This window comes from Aulonocara stuartgranti (assembly GCF_965226115.1).
Source record: "Aulonocara stuartgranti genome assembly, chromosome: 11".
NCBI classification, from domain to species: domain Eukaryota; kingdom Metazoa; phylum Chordata; class Actinopteri; order Cichliformes; family Cichlidae; genus Aulonocara; species Aulonocara stuartgranti.
The window spans coordinates 13,622,544-13,644,641 of NC_138947.1; the positions used below are offsets into that span (position 1 = coordinate 13,622,544).

At 42.2% G+C, this 22,098-nt stretch overlaps 1 protein-coding gene across 10 annotated transcripts in view; it reads left to right on the forward strand.

Annotated features, from left to right (window-relative positions):
- The first annotated feature begins 13 nt into the window (after positions 1-13).
- Positions 14-22,098, forward strand: part of myh14 (myosin, heavy chain 14, non-muscle) — a 33,549-nt gene continuing 11,464 nt past the window's right edge. The window contains exons 1-27 of one of the 10 annotated variants that reach the window (XM_082552405.1): positions 14-285; positions 4,019-4,199; positions 6,082-6,288; positions 7,266-7,422; positions 8,366-8,393; positions 9,274-9,388; positions 10,290-10,337; positions 10,665-10,676; positions 11,742-11,834; positions 11,934-11,997; positions 12,201-12,299; positions 12,393-12,536; positions 12,632-12,846; positions 12,939-13,091; positions 13,393-13,566; positions 13,812-13,985; positions 14,107-14,221; positions 14,512-14,580; positions 15,691-15,896; positions 15,981-16,102; positions 16,255-16,324; positions 16,414-16,574; positions 20,016-20,124; positions 20,271-20,402; positions 20,518-20,724; positions 20,827-20,964; positions 21,224-21,347. In XM_082552405.1, the coding sequence (XP_082408531.1) occupies positions 4,032-4,199; positions 6,082-6,288; positions 7,266-7,422; positions 8,366-8,393; positions 9,274-9,388; positions 10,290-10,337; positions 10,665-10,676; positions 11,742-11,834; positions 11,934-11,997; positions 12,201-12,299; positions 12,393-12,536; positions 12,632-12,846; positions 12,939-13,091; positions 13,393-13,566; positions 13,812-13,985; positions 14,107-14,221; positions 14,512-14,580; positions 15,691-15,896; positions 15,981-16,102; positions 16,255-16,324; positions 16,414-16,574; positions 20,016-20,124; positions 20,271-20,402; positions 20,518-20,724; positions 20,827-20,964; positions 21,224-21,347 (3,304 nt within the window). In that variant the 5' untranslated portion in view covers positions 14-285; positions 4,019-4,031. The remainder of the gene's footprint in view (positions 286-4,018; positions 4,200-6,081; positions 6,289-7,265; positions 7,423-8,365; positions 8,394-9,273; positions 9,389-10,289; positions 10,338-10,664; positions 10,677-11,741; positions 11,835-11,933; positions 11,998-12,200; positions 12,300-12,392; positions 12,537-12,631; positions 12,847-12,938; positions 13,092-13,392; positions 13,567-13,811; positions 13,986-14,106; positions 14,222-14,511; positions 14,581-15,690; positions 15,897-15,980; positions 16,103-16,254; positions 16,325-16,413; positions 16,575-20,015; positions 20,125-20,270; positions 20,403-20,517; positions 20,725-20,826; positions 20,965-21,223; positions 21,348-22,098) is intronic. The other 9 variants (XM_082552411.1, XM_082552402.1, XM_082552403.1 and 6 more) reach the window with 9 other exon arrangements.

Below are 22,098 nucleotides of genomic sequence, written 5' to 3' on the forward strand. Positions count from 1 at the left end.
GTTTCTCTCTAGACCTGTCTAAAACCCGTCTGCTCGTACTTGGTTGGTCCGCTAGCAGGAAGTCCTTCTCCGAGGCTGAAGCCGCCGAGTTGCCCTCAGTGCTCTCTGTCTATTTTATTCTCACCGAGGAGTGTGTGTTGCTCCACTGTGAGAGCAATGCAATGATAAAAGCCGCATATGCGGTACGCTACACACCTATCAGGCAGGAAAATAACCCAAGAAACAGCCTCATCCCGGTTCCCCTCACACCGCAGCCTTATCCACACCTCAAAGCGGAACCTGAAGGTAAGACATTTAATTGCCTTTACTCTAATCCAACTCGTAAATAGCCAGTGTAATATCCTCAACGTATCATTTTTTTAGTGGAGCTGGCTAACCTCGTATGGTTAGTCTAAATGCGGTGGCTTAACGCCTAAATGTGAAACAGCAGAGGGGCTGGGGGCATTTAATTTAGGATTGGTCTTTGTGCTAAAAAAGCCTTTCATCGAAATGACCTGAAGTCTGGCCAAGAAAAGCAATTATTCGACCTTATTTTTAACATTCCGACCCATATTACCAAAATCTGTTGGTCCATTGTGATTTTTGTGTGATAGTAATAATGGTAATGATGGTGCTATTAATATTATTATTGTTATAAATAATAATGATGATAGGAAAAAAGGCTGTTTTTGTGGCTGCCACATGCATGCCGTTCACAGTCATTTAAAGGCTGGGGCCCATATGGTTTTTCATGTCTTACGTTCAAGGTGTGGTTGTCTTCGTCAGGTTTTTTTTCCATTTGAGCTGAAGCTACGGTTTGAAAATGCAGGTTAGTTCACAGAGCTCCAGCTTCGCAGCTGGACTGCTCCTGCAGGCGCCGCACTGAAATTATTACAGCCTGTGGTTTTTTTTTTTTTAAATAATAATGTCACCTTTTCCTCAACGTGTCCGCTTTAAGTGCGCAGATGCCACGGTATCGTCCCCGATGCTGTGTGCCACTTGGCATCAAAGCTGAAGAAAAGGCGTTTCCAGCTCCCCCACCCGTCACGCGCAAGCACCCACACAGTAATTACACGCGCACACACATACAGAGAAAAGAGGACCCCCGCAGTGAATGACCTCAGTTCAAACTCACAAGGTATTGTCTAAGGGCTGCTGCTCAGTGTTCAGGGTGTTGCTATGGAGGAGAGCAGTCAAGGTTTGGCAACTCCAGCTGCTGCAGGACGAGTTTGCTGCTTTAGTCCACGATGTACTGCGACATCCTGGGATACGACCGCCTGTGCAAGGAGTTTGCTCCAAGTTAATCGGTGGCATCGATGAGGCTCAGCAGCATCGTGCACTACAGTTACAGAGCTGACAATGCAAAGACCTGACTGATGATAGGGCTGATTGAAGAATAGCCTGTGGAAACAGGTTACATCTCATGCATTTTCTCTTCGTAGAGACATAATTCATATGTCAGATTGTTATTTCTAAGCCCAAAACGAACAATACACTCTGACTGCTAATAAGTTTTACCCCAACCCCGATAGAGCACATTTCTTTGTGGCATTTAGAGGTATTAAATGCATATTAGTCAGCCACATGATTCACTCACATGACATGTTTGTACATTACTTCATCAATGCTGGCTGCAGTAAACCCATGTTTCTCTTCTCCTGGAAATAGTCTGTATATAGTCCCAGGCAAATAAAGTGTTTGTTGTTATATTTATTTAAAACTACATTACCCAGAAATATGAGAAAGTAGTAAGAAATAGACTTGGGGCTGAGTGGCACATGTGGGAAGTTTGAACTTAATAACAGTTGCACAGCTGTTTTATGTCACCCTGGGATCACATATTTTCCATACTGACTGTCTGGGTGGTGGCGACTCTTTTGTCAGCATGTTTACTCCACACCCACAGTTGTATTAAGGTTACAGGTATGGTAATCACAGGGCTGGGGACAGACGGGCCAAAAAAAGTGAGATGAATAGCAAGAATCAAGCTCGATGACATACCTGTTAAAGCATGGAGGATAGGCCTAAAGCTAACACACTCACCCTATACGACGGCACAAAAGCCTGTCTGGTCAGACTTGACTTGTTCAAAGGTAATCCCTTGTGCTTGTTTCAGAGGAACGTGTATTAGCTCATTCCTTCATAAAACTGAATTCTGTTAATTTCAATGACCTCACACAAAAAAAAAATCACCTGCATACTCACCATTTAGACCATCAGATGCCACAGATTTATATTAACATGACACTAATAGCTGAAGCTGGGATGCTAGAAAGATTAATCAAAAGGTTAATGTTATTTTAGGGAATCTAATTATCTGTTAACTAACAGATAATAAAACCATCTTGCTATCAGTGGTACAGTAAGTAGGTCCCAGGTTCAAACCCTGGCCCTTCTTGTCCAGTTAACAGGTTTTTCCCTTTGCTTACAATGATTTTCTCTGGGAAATCCAGTTTCTCCCATTATCAAAAAACCTGCTTAGTTAATGCTTCCTGTCTCAACCCAGATTAAGATTCTCTTTTGCAAGAAGGTCTTAATCTCAAGAGTTTCGCTTCCTGGTTCAATAGAAGATATGGAAAGTTTTAAAACACCTCTTGGCCTTTATTTGGGTAGATTAAAAAAAACATTATCTAAACCAACTTAAATATCAGTATCATGAGGACAAAAATGAAATGTGTGCATAGAATCACCAGGCAAATCTGCAAAAAAGTATAATTTTTTTTTAGCTGTTATAACAAATTTGCTTTACACATGAAACATCTGCAGTTTAAGACCAGGAGGAGACTGAAACCCAGTCCTGAGGGATACAAGCTCCTGCATTCCCAGTTCTATTCCCAGGCCTAGATAAATGGGAGGGTTGTATCAGGAAGGATATCCAGCATAACATCTGCGCTAAATCAAAAAGCCTGGATAACCATCTGCTGTGGTGACCCCTTGGCATTAGGGGAGCCACCTAAAGAACCTATACCTTACTCCACTCCGAGCATCTCTGCTGTTGACATAGATTTCAGTTCAGCATACTCTGAGCGCATTTTTGACATTTCAGTTTTTTTTCTAGATACATTTTTTTTGTTCTGTTAAAAGTCAGAAAGTATCATAATGTAATAATTTATAATAATGTACATTATCACGTCAGCAGCTCACAATATCAACTCAAAATGTCCTCACTTTACTTTCAGAGATTCAAAGAGATTAAAATAGCATCAAATATTCATTTTTGTTTTACTGATTGTTTCTCATTAAGTGATGAATAAAATAAATAAAGCAGTGGTAACAGCTGCCACACCTGCAACCGGGCTTTTCTGGTTGGCTTTATTGCCCCTCCTAGTATATTTCTTAGTTGTCTGAGTAGCTGAATCATTATGTTGTAGTACTGCAGTGATCCTGGCTATAGTTTGCCTTCATGTGTTAGATTAGCTGCCACTTTTAGACTGTCACCTCGTCTTCCACAGGACCCCAGCCCCTAAGGCGAATCAGCATTTTGGCACCACTGTGTCCAAGTCCTCAGTGAGAGGGCCTCTACAGTTTTATCTCTGCTGAGTCCAGTGGGCTCTAGTGCCTTATCTATTTCAAGTTAACAATAGATCCAGTCCATTTTGATCTCCTCTTCTTACTGCTTTCCCACCCTTTTCCCTTCCCATCCTTCCCCCTCTTCACTGTCATGTCAGTTTACTCAGTGGATTGATGTATCTCGCTGTTCCTCCACCCCTCCAGCTCTCCACCCAGCCATCTCTCTGTCTTTCTTTCATTCCTGTCTTCTCCTTGATTTGCTGTGTCTTTCAATTAGGCCATCGCTGGCCAAAACTCGGCTGGATATGGCTTGCGTGCTACTATTGCTCTTCCTATATATGTGGGTGCGTGGTTGGTTGCACATCAAGTGTGAGATGTCTTGGCACAGAATCACATTAGTATCACAGTACGACAGTCCTTTATATCCTCTGCAGAGCTCCAGTTTGTAGGCCTGTGGCAAGAAGTGGCTCAACAGGGAATGACTTTTTGTTGCGCCCTTTTTTTCATGTCTAATTCTCTCCTTACCTAGTGCCAGAAGTACCATGTCCAGGCCAACGGGGGGCGGTGCCAACGATGTCACCCGCTTCCTGTCATCGGGCACAGCGCCAGGGTCTCCCAACTCCAACAACTCTATGTTCTCTGCTGCCAGCCAGGCTGACTGGGCAGCTAAGAGGCTGGTGTGGGTGCCCTCAGAGAAACAAGGCTTCGAGGTGAGCTGCCATGACATGCGGTGCACGAGCACAAACATTTCAAATGCAGGATGTTAACACAATAGACAAGTTTCACTTGTTTTCTTATTCCTTCCTTCCACTGTCTGAGTTTGTTAATCCCCTGGTGAATTATTGGCCCTGAGTGTGTGCCCTTAGTTAAAGGTGTGTCAGACAGGTCAGGCACAGACATGGGCTGTGTGTGTGTCACATTTTTTATGTTTGAGGAGGTTTTTGTTACTATAGCAGTGCTCTATTTTTTCATCTTGTTGGATTATTTACTTTTGATTTGTGATGGTTACTTACATATGTAACTATGTAAGGTCTAAGTCATCAGCAGCGATTACCTCTACCTCTATTACCTCTAAGCATGCACGTCAGCTTGATAAGACCTCAGAGGGTTAAGTGTAGTTAGTATCACAGGCACAGTCTTACAATTTAATATTTTTGATTACGTTATTTACTTTTGTCATTTAAATTGTTTTACTTCCACTTAGTTTCCAGTTGTGATTTGCTCATTTCAGTTTGGCCTTTAGTCTTTAAAAATATTTAGTTTCATTTTCTTTACAATTTAAATGTGGGTGTATCCATCATGGACAAGTTTTCACAAGCTCAGAAAAGATATTACAGTAAAAAGAAAAAAACTTGATGTCATTTAGACATTCCAGTAAAAAGAACAAACAAAAGCGTCACCATGCTTGTTGTGCTGAAACATTTAACCACATTGATCCGTACTAAAACTAAGCACATGTCTCAGTTCAGAATTTATCTTTATTTCATTTATCTAAAATGTTTTTCACACCTTATTTGGTTAACTGTAACAGCCTTGATCATGAGGCCCTCATGTTATTTGTCTCACTTCACCTTGCTACTTGTCTAATGCTCATGACAAGTTTGCAGTGTGCATGTTGAAGGAAGTGACATAAGAATTTGAAGATTTGTCTCACAGCCTCTCTCTGTCTCTGCTGGACTCGTTTCATAAAAAAGCTCTATGAATAGAACAATACGCTCCTTCAGCCTCCCAATGTTAAAGAGGCCTTTGCAGAGACACTGACTTCATTTTACAATCATGATCAAGCACACACACACACACACACACACACACACACACACACACACACAGAAAGGCATGCACACTGTCATCTAGTTTCATATTCTTAGCTGGTAGTTCAGTGTGACTAACATTCACCCACATGAATGCAAACACGCACAAACACACACACATTTTGCGTGTTGTGCATATCAAGTAGTGGAGAGAATAAAATGCAGCAGAGCAGGGTCCTGCAACATGGTCAGAGCTTGAGATCAGTACTTCCTGTCCAACAAGCACGAGATCAGCAGCGTGACAAAGGAGGTCGTCTCTGTCCTCATCTGTCACCGTCTATTCTCGTCATGCTGTCAAATGTAATGACACTCATGCTCCAAACCACACTTGGTCCCATTCTGACAAACATTTCTTTTTAAATATAGTTACAATGTTTGCTGTATTTTAAATGTGGGTAGGAGTTTTTTCTTCTTCTGAGGTGTAGTAAATGTGTGCATTCATTTTGGCAGTTTTCTTTAGCAAACTTCAAGTTATGTGAATGAAGTTCGACCTGATGTGCAGGCTTTCTGTTCTCCTCTAAGCTGAATAGAACTATACAGCTTAATATGCTTGATACAGGAAACTGTTTAACAGTTCGTTTGTTTTTTAAGTCAAAGATACATTTATTATAAGTGTCATCTGTTTGGAAAGCTGTTCTGAGTGATTTTGAGTCTGCCAAGTAGCATCTTCATAGCATCGTTGTGATCCAACAGTCTGCCCAAAAATCCTTTTATTAAACAAGTTTCATTTTGTTCTCAGTTACGAGGTGAAAACTCCTCAATGTTTTTCTATTAAATCCAGTCTGCCAGCATCCGAGAGGAGCGCGGTGATGAGGTGGAGGTGGAGCTGACAGACAGCCAGCGGCGTGTGACCTTGTCCAGGGAGGAGGTGCAGCGTATGAACCCTCCGCGCTTCAGCAAAGTGGAGGACATGGCCGACCTCACCTGCCTCAATGAAGCGTCGGTGCTGCACAACCTGAGAGAGAGATACTACTCTGGCCTGATCTATGTGAGTGCACCAACCACAGCTCACACTGTACACACATGCATGAGCAAGAGGAAGCAGTCGCTGGACACGTGAAGTCCTGGATGTTGTGTACATGTGAAGTGCGGTGGGATCTCTTGTGTAAGCTGATATGCATCGGTAAGAGATGCATTTCAGCTTGTGTGGAGTCAGTTTACGAAGTTGTTGTGTGGGTGTGGGGCAGCTATGGGGGCATCTTCAGTTTCTGCTGGAAAAAAAAAGGGGGGGGGGGTGCAGATGTAAGATATCAGTGAAGTGGCATTTAAAGTGAAATAACATAAAGAAAATTGACTCGATTAAATGCAGAGCTTCCTGTTAATGATGTGTAAATAATGGAGGATGCTAAATAAGAGGTGGAAAGTCAGGAACGCAGAGAGATTGTTGGAATAGCTTTGAAGGGTGTATCATACTATTGGATAAGATAGGTGTGGGGGGCTTTCATGACTTTCATTTATGCAGCAATCATCATGGGAGCTTTATTGGTGTTGACACACTGTGTGTCATCACTGACTGTGTTTACAAGAGGTGCAATTTTTCTTTGAATTTTTAAAATCAATCCTTCTGTGCACAATCCTGTGCATTAATATGTAACCCGGGATGCTCTATACAATCTTGGCAGCACTGTTGCCTCCCTTCTGTGCTTTCTGCTAAAGCAACAGTTTAATGAGATCGTGATACTGCAGATTTTACACAGGCCGCCCACAGAACATGTAATTTTTGTCAGTCTACTGCAGTCTGGCCTAAATTACTTGTATTAAGTGTGTCAGAGGTCAGAAAAGTTGCAGATTTTGAAAAACAGTCATTAAACTCACTATCTTCTTCATAAAGTTGTATTTTTGAATTATAGAGTATAAAGAATAGGACTATGAGAGGTAAGACAGTTATATTCTGCTGGGATTGACATCCCCCACGCAAAATTAGGTCAGTGTGAATCTCTCTCTCCTGTGTGTGTTTTCTTCTAGACATATTCAGGGCTTTTCTGTGTGGTTGTGAACCCATACAAGAACCTGCCAATCTACACAGAATCCATTGTGGAAATGTACCGAGGCAAGAAACGCCACGAGATGCCCCCTCACATCTACGCCATATCAGAGGCTGCTTATCGCAGCATGCTGCAAGGTACTTAGTACTGTCTGTGACCTCTAACCCTTAGTTAACTCTGACCCTGTACATGTTCCGTGATCTTTGATCACTAAGCCACATTGTGAATACTGTTTCAAGGTGTGGTATATTCCTGGCTTTTATCAAAAGCCTGAAAAGTTAAAACAAATATACGGGATGGTATTTTTACAACTGAGATTTCCAAGAGTGGCACTCCTTTTAACGAACAGTCAATCCAGTGATATAACTGTGTATTCGTTGTGGTTAACCGCATAACTTTACATGTAATAGCAATTACTGACAGATACTTTTCATGCCCTCCCTGCCTTTCATGTAGAGTTTATTAAATGAGACAGAAAGGGTCGGTTGAGCAATGTCTCTGCCTTTGAGTGATTACCTGAGATAACAGAACAGGGCAGATGAGACTCTTTAGTCGAAATTACTACCTCACACCTCTTTAAGGGTAGGTGTGTTACCGAGGTGATTCAACCTGTATGACCAGTATGAATTCCTCCAGGCTGAGCGCGTGGGAATCTTAAAAGCAAATGCAAGCAATGTTGCAAACAGTGTCCACCCATTGACTACCAGTGTTGAGTGGTTTGGCAGCCTGGAGAGACCAGTTCAGCTGGTGACCAGCTTTGCTTTACAGCTCTTATTGAAAAGAAGTGACTGACATGCAGAGAAAAAGGGCTCAAATACACAGAATATTTATTTATTTGGCTGCATGGATTTCCACAGCACTTCATGCCCAGTTTGTGGGGGTGGAGGTTTAATATAACATGAGCCAGCTAATGCCTTAGAAAGCCTCTTCACTCCCATGGAGCAATCTACAGTGTGTTATTTCAAGGAATCATATGTCATTTATGTAATTCATTTTTATTCATTTTAGCCAAACTTGTTGTTGAACGGTTGGCGTTTTATGTCGCCCCCATGACCTTGTGACGTGTTTTCTCTCCCACAGACAGAGAAGATCAGTCAATCCTCTGCACGTGAGTAGCCTGCAGCAAGCCATCAGTGTGTCTCTGTGTACATGCTTTGTCATTTGGGAGGAGAATTTTCTAGTGTTTGCTGGAGTCCTTCTGCATTTGTATATTCGGTGTGCATTTCCTTTAATTAGTATGCATTGAGGCCTGCATGCACTCATGTGTTTATATTTGTAACTAAATGTGGTGCAAATCAAAACACTCTGGTCCTTTTATATAGATCAGAAGAGGAAAATGTGATAATTTCAGATTTTATCTGGGATTTTATATTTTTTCCAAGAAAAAAACAAAAATCTCAGCTGAGTAAATTTACATCTTAGTAATTCTTCCATGTAGCTACGTACACAGTTTCTATAATTGAGCGAAAAATAACACAGAAAATCGACTAAGACTTCAGTACCATATTGTGAATATAGCCAGCCTCCTGTCTGTGTGCACCCTACCTGCTTGCTTGCCTCTGATCCTACCATCCTGCTCTTCTTCCTGCCAGACTCTTCCTGTCATTGTCAAGGCTCCCAAATCAGGCTCATCCCGAGTCAGTCTCAAAGTGTGTGTGTGGAACAATTCGGCTGATTCTTTCAGATCTTTTACAGCTGCTATTTTTGTTCCTTTCTCCTCCATTATTTTCCAAAAGCAACAACACTAGCATAGCCTATATCCTTCACACCTGCCTTCTGTTTAGACCTGTGGTCTTTGAATGCACTGCATGGGCTCTAATGTTTATTATTGTGACTAGTGTGCGTTTGGCCACTTGTTCATGTGGATTCTCTCTCTGTAAAAATTATATATACCAATTCATGATTGAGACCATATGTTAAAGACCGAACATTTAGGCCAACAGGGGAATTAGCTGTGTTCCTTACATAGTTTTGTGTTTGTATTTCAGAGGAGAGTCCGGAGCTGGGAAAACGGAGAACACTAAGAAAGTCATCCAGTATCTGGCTCATGTTGCCTCCTCCCATAAAGGTGGCACTCTGGGTAGAAAAAAGGAAGCTGTGCAGGTATGTTACAGCAGAGGTGCAACAGAACAGAAGAAGAGCAGCTTGGAGAACACATCACATACAGAAAGGCTTTATAGAAACTTGGGAATAAAACAGGAGGGGAATGACAGGAAGGATAGAATGGGTGAAGAAATAACTAAGGATTGATGTGAGAAACCAATAACTGCAGTCTGCACTCTAAATACTGTACAGTTTAAATAAACCCAGTTACAACTATTTCAGGTTGACATTGCTGTTTACGTATTAGGCAGTCTTCGACCACTAAATCACCAATCTAGGAAGAGTATTGCATGTTTTAAGCGTGAAATGCTGCCCAGCTGGTGTATATGTAAAGAAAGACTGACGCTACTCTTGATGTCTTACAGTTAACTTTGGGTCTAAAAACAGGGGCTGTTAGTGTAGAAAGACTAAAAACTAATTTGAAACAGCTTGAAAAGATTGTCTTACTTTCTGTGACTCATGTACTGCAGTGTTTTAAGTGATTATTAAAGGGAGGCTGTGGAGCTTAGCTGTAAATTAAACTGTTGTGTTTATATTGAGTGTTACTCTCCAAAATGCATTGTGTGTCTAACAATCATGTCGATTCAGCTTCCTTCCTTATAAAACCATATGTTAGCTCCTGCATTGTTGACATCCAACTTCATGAGCTAGCACTCCTTTTCTTCTCCTTCTTCTTCTTCTTTTCTTTTTTTTTCTTTCTTTATCTTCTTCTTCCCTGTTAATTGATATGATAAGACATACCAGGTTTTCTGTAGGTGCAGTTAAGTTTATTGTATCTTAGCTCGGAGTGGGCTTCCTCTTTGAATCATTCTGAGCATTATTTCTTACCTTCCTTCCTGCACTGGTTTTTCCTTCATTTTCTTTCGTCTGCACTGTCCTTCTCTCTTGCCTGCATGTTCAGATGGACGGCTCTAGGTCCTTAACAAGAGGCAGCACTATAGTGAACAGGGTGAGTTAACTCTGTCTTGCTGCCCTGTCCTTACTTTTGCTTTTCTCCTGCCCTGATTTCTGCCTAATGAACTCCAACTAACTCAAAGCAGAGTAACCTTAAACCATTGAACTGTCATGCTGATATTGTTGCTCATTAACAGTGAAGCCCTAGACAGTATATTCGATTTAGACTGTTTCTGTTCTTTTGTTTGTTGTTATGATTGTTGTCTTATTTGTCTTATTTGTCTTTTTATTGTTTGTTTGTTTATCCAATCCACATGTTTGTCCATCCACCCAATCTCCTCCCCCTTAAAACTTCATTTTTTTCCCACACACAATTCACCAGAGTATGCAATATGTGAGTATGAAATATTTAGAAAACTTGGGTTTTTATTTATGGGGAGTCCTTTTTTAAAAGTGAAACTCTTCCTGTAGAATATTTACAGGACCTGATATGATTGTCTTGCTTCATAGTGAGAATCATATCTTCCTTCTTTCTGACTTTCATCTGAATAACCCGTGGTCTTGTGGGTCTTTAGTTCTGGTAGTTAGTTCAGTCTCTACTGTTATACTCAGCGGGCAGGTGGTTGCAAAGTGTTTCTGCTGTAGATGTGGTTTTAATAACACAAACTGAACATGATGCAATTGAATGATGTGGGAGCGGGTGTGTTGTTGCAGCTGTTTGTGTGTACAGCGTTTGAAGTGTACATACTCAACTATATGGCTTTGTTAATGTGTGCAGTGCACACATTGTTTGCTCTGTGTTTTGTCGCTATCAAAGGGCTGGCCTCTTGCTCTCTCTGTGTGCGTCTGCCTTTTGTGTTGACTGACTGGCATTCTTTGATAGTTTTTGCCATAAAACCATCTCCTGTAACTACCTCCTTTGATGCTCATTGCTGGCTGCTGCTGCATCGTCAGCTGCTGCATCGGCAGTGCGACAACTGCAATAATGCATTGCAGCGAGCTTGAATCAGCCAATATGTAGCTTCACATCTCGCTGTGTAACAGTGCTTCTCAACCAAGTCGATAGTAGCCCTTTATTGATTTTAAAAATCAATAAAAAGGTTTCAAAAAGGAAGTTATTAAACATATGAAAAGCAAATGTGCAACATAATTGATCCCCTTATCACGGATTGCTAATGAGAGACAAGTATTTAAATTATGTTGAGAATCATTTGTTCTTGTGACGGGGAATGGGGAGTGTGTTGGATGCTATATTGGGCCCTAAAATGCATCAGTATGTGTCACTGCTCTTCAAGACTGAGTCATGTATTTTTTTGTATTTTACATAACAGATCGTTAGTTCCTCTCAGCAGAGCAGTGTTAACGTGTGCATTTTAGTCTAGAGGCCACCATAGAAGTCTTTCTGTGAAGCTGTCATGTCTGTAGTTTTGTCTGATCAGACGTCTCCTCTGTTTCACAGGGTGAGCTGGAGAGACAGCTGCTGCAGGCCAACCCTATACTGGAGGCCTTCGGCAACGCAAAGACTGTCAAGAACGATAACTCCTCTAGATTTGTAAGAGTTGACTAGATTCATTAATCGGATAGATAAAGTTCTGCCGTCAGTATAAAAAGAAATGAACTGAAACATGAGCCACCTCTCTTGCTTTTTCAGGGTAAATTCATTCGTATCAATTTTGACGTGGCGGGATACATTGTTGGTGCCAACATTGAAACCTGTATCTTTCTGCTTACTTTGTGAAACTGCACTTCCTCCTGCCTTTACAGCAAAGGGGAGTGAGAAGGCAGACGGTCTTTCTGAATTTTTACTTGAATGCTTGCTTGTCCGTGTTCATTTGGAAAGCATTTAAGGGTTTACCTGTGTACCATACTAGAAACAACTTTAAAATGGTTGCACATATCCATAACTATATAAATTCAGACCTCCTTGAAAAGTCTCGGGCCACCCGTCAGGCCAAGGATGAGAGGACTTTCCACATCTTTTACCAGTTGTTATGTGGAGCGTCAGAGGAAACTCGAGGTGAATACAAGTGTCATTATAAAACATATATGCTATTTTTGCAAAACCGACTAGTAAACTGTGTCTAAAACTTGCTGTATTTTATGTCTCTAGCGGACTTGCTCTTAGGAACTGCTGATCAGTATCGCTTTCTCAGTGGAGGCTCGATACCTGTTCCTGGTCAGAGCGATTCAGAGAATTTCACCCAGACTATGGACTCCATGGCTATTATGGGCTTCAACCCCGAGGAGTCGATGTGTAAGAGAACAGAGGCGGGAAAAAAAATTGGGTATTTTGTGTCTTCAATCCTTGCTATGAATCACCTTCCTCTTCCCTGTCTTACTTCTCTGCAGCCATGCTGAAGGTGATCTCTGCTGTGCTCCAGTTCGGGAATATATCCTTCATGAAGGAGAAGAACCATGACCAGGCGTCCATGCCTGATAACACAGCTGCTCAGAAACTCTGCCATCTGCTGGGCATCAATGTGCTGGAGTTCACTCGGGCCATCCTCACCCCAAGGATCAAAGTAGGCCGAGAGTATGTGCAGAAAGCCCAGACTAAAGAACAAGTAAGATCTTATATGCAAAAAAGGCACACATGCTCATACATAAACAAACATTTGTCCCTGTGGAGTGTGACTATACATACATTTTCTCCTAGGCTGACTTTGCTGTGGAGGCCCTGGCAAAGGCAACATACGAGCGTCTGTTCAGATGGCTGGTCCACAGGATCAACAGAGCTCTGGATCGCAGACAGAGACAGGGAGCCTCCTTCATAGGCATCCTTGATATCGCTGGATTTGAGATCTTCCAGGTGTGTTCATGTGATGATGCAGTATAGTGAGAAGTTTAACCCAATCTAGCACAGAGGATGACTTTGTTCTCAAAATATAATAAATTGTCTGTAATTAAGTGAAACATGTAACATTAAGGGATATTTCTAGCATTATATTTGTATTTTTTGTGGAGAATAAAACAGCATTACAGATGTGCAGTGGTGTGAATTATATACAGTTTTATGTCTTTACAAATCCAACAATGTACCTGTACTTTTTCAGTGTACATAACATGAATTTTTCTATCTTTGTTTGCTTTTCTAAACCGATCCTATGCAGCTCAACTCCTTTGAGCAGCTGTGCATCAACTACACCAACGAGAAGCTGCAGCAGCTCTTCAACCACACCATGTTCATCCTGGAGCAGGAGGAGTACCAGCGAGAGGGCATCGAGTGGAACTTTATTGACTTTGGCCTGGACTTACAGCCCTGCATTGACCTCATCGAGAGACCAGTACATGCATACTAAAACACATTTTTACTTTTCATGAGATGAGACTAGATGCTGATAACTGATATGTGTTTTCCATACAGATGGGACAACGGATTGTTTATTTATAGTTAAATAAAGTGCATATTGTGAACGAGCCCACTGATTAACTAATACAAGCAAACAGCATCAAATAATTCTTTAATATTTTGTCATTTTGAATGAGGAAATCCACATTTTGCTAATAATTTCCCCTCTATTCATGTCAGGCCAACGCACCTGGTGTTCTGGCTCTTCTTGATGAAGAGTGCTGGTTCCCTCGGGCCACAGATCGCTCATTTGTGGAGAAGCTGTCTGCTGAGCAAGGCAGCCATCCAAAATTCTTCAAATCAAAGCAGCCACGTGGGGAAGCTGACTTCTCCATTATTCACTACGCTGGAAAGGTATCCCTTGACTTTTGTTTTTCTTTAATCTATCCTTTCAAATTTAGGCAACCCACGTTTTGACTTTCAGTGATGATCTGTCTCAGCTTTGATTTCTACCATGTGACCTCTCCTTCCACAGGTGGACTACAAGGCAAATGATTGGTTAGTGAAGAACATGGATCCCCTGAACGACAATGTGGCGTCTCTTCTCCACCAGTCGTCTGATCATTTTGTCTCAGAGCTTTGGAAAGAGGGTGAGACTTTCTGTTTCACACACTTTCTAAATGCTGCCTTTACAGATTTTGTATTGAAAACTTCAGCATTTTTTGCAACTGTGCCAGTTATAAATATTTAAGCTATTCTGGTGCAAAAATGTATTAACGTTACTACATTTCTCTCCTCTCTTACATGCCGTTTCTTTCTCGCTTTCTTCTGTTCTGTCTCCTTCTTGTCTTCTCCTCTTTTGCCTGCTCTTTATCCCTTTTGGGCTCCTTTCCTTTCCTATGATCTTGCTCCCTGTGGTCTCCTGATGCTTCCCGATCAGACATTCAAACTCTTCCTCGTGTGTACTTCTTTGACTCCTATGCCACACTGCAGACTAATGGCGCAGACAGTAGGTTTTTGTACCTCCTTACAATCCTCCCTCCGGCCACTGTTGTTTGCTGGCTGCCCAGTTTTTGTTGTCTTTATTGCTTTTTCTGCCATTTCCCCTCTTTTTAGTTGATGTTTTTGTGGTAGTGTTGTGTTGTATCATGTTGTCTCTGTGCTGTTGTGTTGCTCTCTAATTTCTCTTTCACCACGTTTTTGGCCTTCAGTACAAGTGCCGTAACTCTGTGGTGACACATTTCTTCACTGATAGTAATTCTCGTAGTGATTCTTGTCTGTAGAAGTTTCACTTCATTTGTCACAAAAGCCACATTCAGGATCACCTTAGAGTGTCTGCCTGTAACTAGAAGAGCTCTATTGAATTCAATTCAATAATTTAAAATGAGTAATTGGTTGGCCCGGACACATTTATAGTCATGTTAATTAACGTGCATGATCTCTAAACAAAAAAAATGAAAGCGTACTTGCGTGCAGAAATGTGATCCTGAATCAGCTTTAGAGACGCAACATGTTGCTTTAGAGTATTGACATGTAAATAGCGTAGCATGGTTTAACCAGTGTAGACCTTTAGCTTTAGTCATCAGTGATCAGTGTGTTTTTTTAGTTTAGATCACATCTGATGAACTGGAGCATATTGATCTGAGTGGTGATACTGGCCTCTCTGTTCTTTCTACTTTTTACTCCTGTGTATGAAATTAGCTTCATACACTTAACAAAATAAACCATCAGTCTTTTCAGGCAGATCTGCAGCTTTGCCTGTGCAGACATGTCCAAAGTTGACAGGTTGAGCTTGAAAAACATTACCTGTGAAACTCATGCACTGTATTAAGTGTGTGTGTGCGTGTGTGTGTGTGTGTGTGTGTGTACTGGCTGTGGAAATAGATGCTATGGTTCTAGTTTTAAAAACTAATGATGGCCGAAATCCATCTCATATATTATTTCTGTCCAGAGCTTGATGGGAGATATGAAACCAGGTGTTGTTGCTATTGTGTAATAGCATTAACCTGTTCACTCACTCATGAAATGCCAAATCATGCTTTTTTATTTATTTATTTTTAACTTCAGCTAATTGATCATTTCTGCCAAAAGTGAGACCCTGTGCTCTGTTTCCTTCTAGTGGACAGGATTGTGGGTCTGGACCAGGTGTCGTCAGGAGAGAGCAGCGCGCCGGTCACATTTGGAGCAGCAGGACTGAAGACGAAGAAAGGAATGTTTAGGACTGTTGGGCAGCTTTACAAGGAGTCTCTTACCAAGCTGATGGCCACACTGAGGAACACCAACCCTAACTTCCTCCGCTGCATTATCCCCAACCACGAGAAGAGGGTGAGGCAGGCGGTCAGGATGAACTAGTGAGAAGAGATAATAGCCTTCTTTCTGCTGACTCTTTACCCATTTACTTTTCTTCAGGCCGGTAAGCTTTCCCCTCACCTGGTTTTAGACCAGCTGAGATGTAATGGTGTTTTGGAGGGCATCCGTATATGCAGACAAGGATTCCCTAACCGCATCCCGTTCCAGGAGTTCAGACAGAGGTGCGTATTTGTGATGGTCTTTTTGATTCGTGAAGTGTGAACTACACGCACACACTTCATGCCACTTTAAGAATCTTTTATGGCACCTGCCAGTAGACCTTTCTGCTCATCGTATCATTCACTCAATCGCACATTTATCATTTGTCTTCCAGATATGAGATCCTAACCCCTAATGCCATTCCTCGCACCTTCATGGATGGCAAACAGGCATCAGAACTCATGGTATGTAACTTTCAAGCAGCTAAAACTTCACAGCATTACATACAGTTGTTCAGATAGAAGCTTGACCAACTCCCCTGCTGCTCTTCTAGATCAGTGCTTTAGAGCTGGATAAAAACCTGTTCAGGGTGGGTCAGAGTAAAGTCTTCTTCAGAGCTGGAGTCCTAGCTCACCTGGAAGAAGAAAGAGACCTAAAGATAACTGATACCATCATACGCTTCCAGAGCGCTGCCAGAGGCTTTCTCTCACGCAAGTAAGACTAATTACTAATAGAGAACTATTATAGGCATCTCATTAGTTTTTAATGTCTTTTATATATAAATTCAATATAAAATATAAATGGAAGGACGGCTACAAGGCACAATCCCGCCCCCCGTTTGGCAAATCTGATCACGCCGCCATCTTCCTCATGCCAAAATACAAACAAAGGCTGAAACAGGAAGTTCCGGTTCAGAGGAAGGTCGCGCGCTGGACGGATCAATCGGTGGCCGCGTTACAGGACGCACTCGATGACGCAGACTGGGGCATGTTCAGAAACAGCTCCGACGATGACGTCAACGTGTTTACGGAAGCGGTTGTGGGATTCATCGGGAAACTAGCGGATGATACCGTGGAGACAAAGACTATCACAACGTTTCCCAACCAGAAGCCGTGGGTGGATAAAACCATCCGCGACGCTCTGAGATCCCGCACCGCTGCCTACAACACGGGACTCATGACGGGGGACATGGACCCGTACAAAGCCGCGTCATATAACGTGCGGAGGGCGGTGAAAGAGGCGAAGCAGCACTACGGGAGGAAACTAGAGTCACAACTCCAACAGAGTGACTCTAGAAGCCTGTGGCGGGGACTAAGGACAATAACGGACTATAAAACACCAACAACTGGTATGACGAACGCGGCCGTGACTTTGGCAGACGAGCTGAACACTTTCTATGCTCGCTTCGAGGCTGCAGCTAAGGTCTCCAACAATGCTAGTGTTAGCGGCGCTAATGGCTGCAGACAGGAAGATACTGCCAGTACCGGAAACGTGCTCGTCATCTCCGAGCATGAAGTAAGGAGAGCCTTCAAGAGAGTGAACACCAGGAAAGCAGCAGGACCAGACGGCATCCCAGGTCGTATCCTAAGAGACTGCGCATACCAGCTAGCTCCTGTGTTCACTGAGATATTAAACATCTCTTTATCTCAGTCGGTGATCCCCACATGCTTCAAAGAGTCCATCATTGTTCCTGTCCCGAAGAAACCCCACCCTGCTTCTCTCAATGACTATCGCCCTGTAGCCCTCACCTCAGTAGTGATGAAGTGCTTTGAACGCCTGGTCAGAGACTTCATCATTTCTTCACTACCAGACACACTGGACCCACTACAGTTCGCTTACCGTCCAAATCGTTCCACAGACGATGCCATCTCTCATCTCCTCCACACATCACTCACTCACTTGGACACTAGAAGGGGGAATTATGTTAAAATGCTCTTCATAGACTACAGCTCTGCATTTAACACCATAATTCCCTCCACACTCACCACCAAGCTGGAGCATCTGGGACTCAGCTCATCTATGTGTCAGTGGATCTCCAACTTCCTAACTGGCAGACCACAGGCAGTAAGGATGGGCGGACATGTCTCAGCCTCCACCACTCTCAGCACTGGAGCCCCCCAGGGGTGTGTTCTGAGCCCCCTGCTGTACTCTTTGTACACATATGACTGTGTGGCCACTACCAGCTCCACCACCATCATCAAGTTTGCTGACGACACCGTCGTGGTGGGCCTGATCTCTGATAACAACGAGACGGCCTACGTGAAGGAGATTAGGAATCTGGAGAACTGGTGCCAGAGGAACAACCTCCTTCTAAACGTCAGTAAGACAAAGGAGCTGATAGTGGACTTCAGCACTAAGCAGGAGAGGAACTACCAGACCCCCGTCATCAACGAGTGCCCAGTGGAGAGAGTGGACAGCTTCAAATACCTCGGAGTTCACATCACGCAGGACCTGTCATGGTCCTGTCACATCAACACCGTGGTGAAAAAGGCCCGACAGCGTCTCTACCACCTCAGACGCTTGAGAGACTTCCAACTGCCCTCCAAGGTGCTCAGGAACTTTTACTCGTGCACCATAGAGAGCATCCTGGCGGGAAACATCTTAACCTGGTTCGGGAACAGCACCATGCAGGACAGACGAGCTCTACAGAGGGTTGTGCGGTCAGCTGAGCGCACCATCCGCTCTGAGCTCCCTGACCTGCACTCAATCTACAGCAGGCGGTGCTGGACCAAGGCCAGGAAGATCGTGAAGGACCTCAGCTATCCCAACAACAGACTGTTCTCTCTGTTGAGGTCAGGAAAGCGATTCCGCTCCCTGAAGACCAACACAGAGCGACTGAGGAGGAGCTTCTTCCCGCAGGCGATACGGTCTCTCAATCACACCACCACACAGTACTGACCCACACATATGGTTCTTACACACACACTGGACTTTCTGGACTTTGTTTTTGCACAACACTGGTCACTATATTCTTCATTTCCAGTTAATACTTGTACAGCTGCTGTTATTGTGTATATATTTATTTATATTTAGATTTCTTCATACATTCTTATATAGTTCTATATTGTGTATTGTGTATTTTGTTGTACGGTTATTTTATTTTCAACTTTAATTTATATATTTATCTTTATCTTATTCTTCCCAGTTAAATTTACCCTTCATTCTAATTTGTGTTGTACAGTTATTTCATTTTTAACCTTAATTTATATTTTATTCCTTCCTAGTTAAATTTACCCTTTTTAATTTTTCATATTTATTTCCTATCTTATTCATAGCCTTTTCCTTTTTTGTTTTCTTTAGGTCACGAGCAGTTGTCCAAGCATTTCACTACATATCGTACTGTGTATGACTGTGTACGTGACAAATAAAATTTGAATTTGAATAAGATGAAATTCATGTTACTTTAGTTATTGGTCAGTTTAACAGCCTTTTTTGCTACCTGAGGTAAAAGAGATGGAGGACGATAAACATGTAGTACGGGTGAGGTTTCTCTGCAGCGCTAGTATCTGTGCAGTTGGCAGTTTTGTATTTCACTCTTAAAGGAGCATTAATATTTAACAATTTGTCAGCCCCTATCAGTGACTCAGGTGTTGCAACAGTTTTGAAAGGTATTTGGCAAAGCCTGAATTACATAATTCATTATGGTTATATGTTTACACTGGTGACTAAATGGAAAAAAGTCTATTCATTGTTATACGTCATTTGATTAATCTGGTGTCAGGTACATTTCTGTCATACATTTAAGACACAAAATAAGTTTCAGTTGTTTTACATAATCTATTGTTTAAAGATTTATTAAAGAATAACAAGACTTAATTTTTAGTCTAAAAGTTTCCATGTCCCGAAAAAGTCTCCCCAATAATGACGTTTATTAATAAACTTCACGATGTTAGTGATATCCTAAAAAAGCAAAGTAAATATGTGGAAGGTGTGTTGGAGAACAGGGTAAAACATAGTTATATGGACCAAAACTCATTACCAATAATTTGAAAGTTGTTTGTTAACCCTGTCAAACACCTGCTGATATTACTCAATATTGCAGCACCTTTTCAGGTGAATACAGCACGTGTTAATACCTCTAATTCTAGACACTGTGCAATATTAAATAAAAATGTGATTCTCATTGATGCATTTTGTTTGTTTTATTGCTTTCAGAGCCTTTTTGAAGAAGCAACAGCAGCTTAGTGCTCTGAGGGTGATGCAGCGGAACTGTGCTGCTTACCTCAAACTCAGGAACTGGCAGTGGTGGCGACTATTTACTAAGGTGCTGTGCAAACTTCTCAACATAGACATGAAATGCAACCCACATTAAACATAATATACAACTAAAGGCAAGGCAGTGTGAGAGTAGAAAACCTTGTAACATTGGGAATATTCTTTATATTTACCCCTTTCATCTCACCCAAACAGGTGAAGCCCTTGCTGCAGGTGACACGACAGGATGAGGAGATCCAAACCCGGGAAGCAGCGCTACAAAAAGCCAAAGAACAACTCACCCGAGCGGAGCAGGACTACACAGAGCTGGACAGGAAGCACGTTCAGGTAAACAAACCTCATCCTCATTGTGCTTCCTATCCACCACAGTTTTGTCTTTGCCTGTCTTACTGTCAGTCGGGGCCTCACTCATCACCACTCCTCCGTTTCTGTCACATTGTAGCTGATAGAGGAAAAGGCAGTGCTGGCTGACCAGCTGCAAGCAGAGGCAGAGCTGTTTGCAGAGGCGGAGGAGATGAGGGCCAGGTTAGCCAGTCGGAAACAGGAGCTGGAGGAGGTTCTGGGCGAGCTGGAGACTCGACTGGAGGAAGAGGAAGAGAGGGGTGTGCAACTGGCCAATGAGAAGAAGAAAATGCAGCAGAATATACAGGTTATAAAGTTGCTGTCTTTTTATGTCAAAACTTTGTAAGAATGATTGTAAATTGACATTAAAACAAGCTTACCTTGACATTGCTTTCTCTGGTTTTGTCAGGACCTAGAAGAGCAGTTAGAGGAGGAGGAAAGCGCCAGACAACGCCTCCTGCTGGAGAAGGTTACCCTGGAGACCAAAGTAAAGAGTCTGGAGACGGACCTGGTCACTGCAGTAGAGCAAAGAGACCGACTCGGCAAGGTGAGCGTCACATTAAATTTTGTCAAGCAATGAAAAAAAGGTTGTTTCACAACCTTAATAGCAAACCCAAGCATTACAGCAATACAATTACAGTTGCACACTTACATTTTTCTTCATTATGTTGGCTTCATTCAACATGATGAGACTGGGATTGCAATGAGGTAAAATGGGTCAGGAAGGGTTGCTACTTGAAAGCAATTATTCCTGCACAGTTACTAATAAAAAAATGTTTCACGCATCATCGTTTCTCTCTGAGCAGGAAAAGAAACAACTGGAGGAGCGTCTGAATGAGGTCACCGACCAGCTCACTGAAGAAGAGGAAAAGACAAAAAGTTTGAACAAGCTCAAGAACAAACAGGAAGCTGTCATCGCTGACTTGGAGGGTAACTATGCTAAACGAATTTTGACCTTCACACAAATTTGTTTCCACACAAGTAATCACACTAAGGTTGACATTTATGTATTCAAGAAGCAGGTGTCCCAGCAGGAATGGATGCTGGAGTCCCGTCACATGCCCATAGATAGACAGACAGACAGACAGACAGACAGACAGACAGACAGAGATCATATGTCGCTGCATGAAGCTTTAAAATCAAGAGCTCCATTTGTACTTAGATCGAAAACAACATGCGGAAGACTTATTTGAAAGTAAATATGTCCAGAGCTTTTACACCTGCAAGAATCTTTCAGGCAGGTAAAAAAAATTCCTGTTTGACCTCAAAGATTTGACGAATTAGTCTACTCGTCTGTCAAGAGCTGCAGTTACACGTGTCAGGTCTGCTGAAGGTGCAGCCTGCTTCCCAGTTACAGGAATGCAACACCATCCCAGATGGTAGTGCGGAGGGGTTTTTGTATTTATTAGTGCTGTACAGTGTAACTGATGTGCAACAATCAGAAAGTAATGATTTATTTCTGTCACTCACTGGTTTGTTTTGACAAACATACCTCCCTCTGTTCAGGCACCTTATAGATGCACTATCCTTTTCTCTCTTAAGCCCAAATTCAGCTACTTGACAGTAAAATAACTCCAACAGAATGGTTTAAATCACAGTCTGAAGTTTAACTGTCTAATCCAGAATTCTATAAAAATATCTGAACATTTAACAAAATAGTCAAAACTCTGATTTTTGTGCA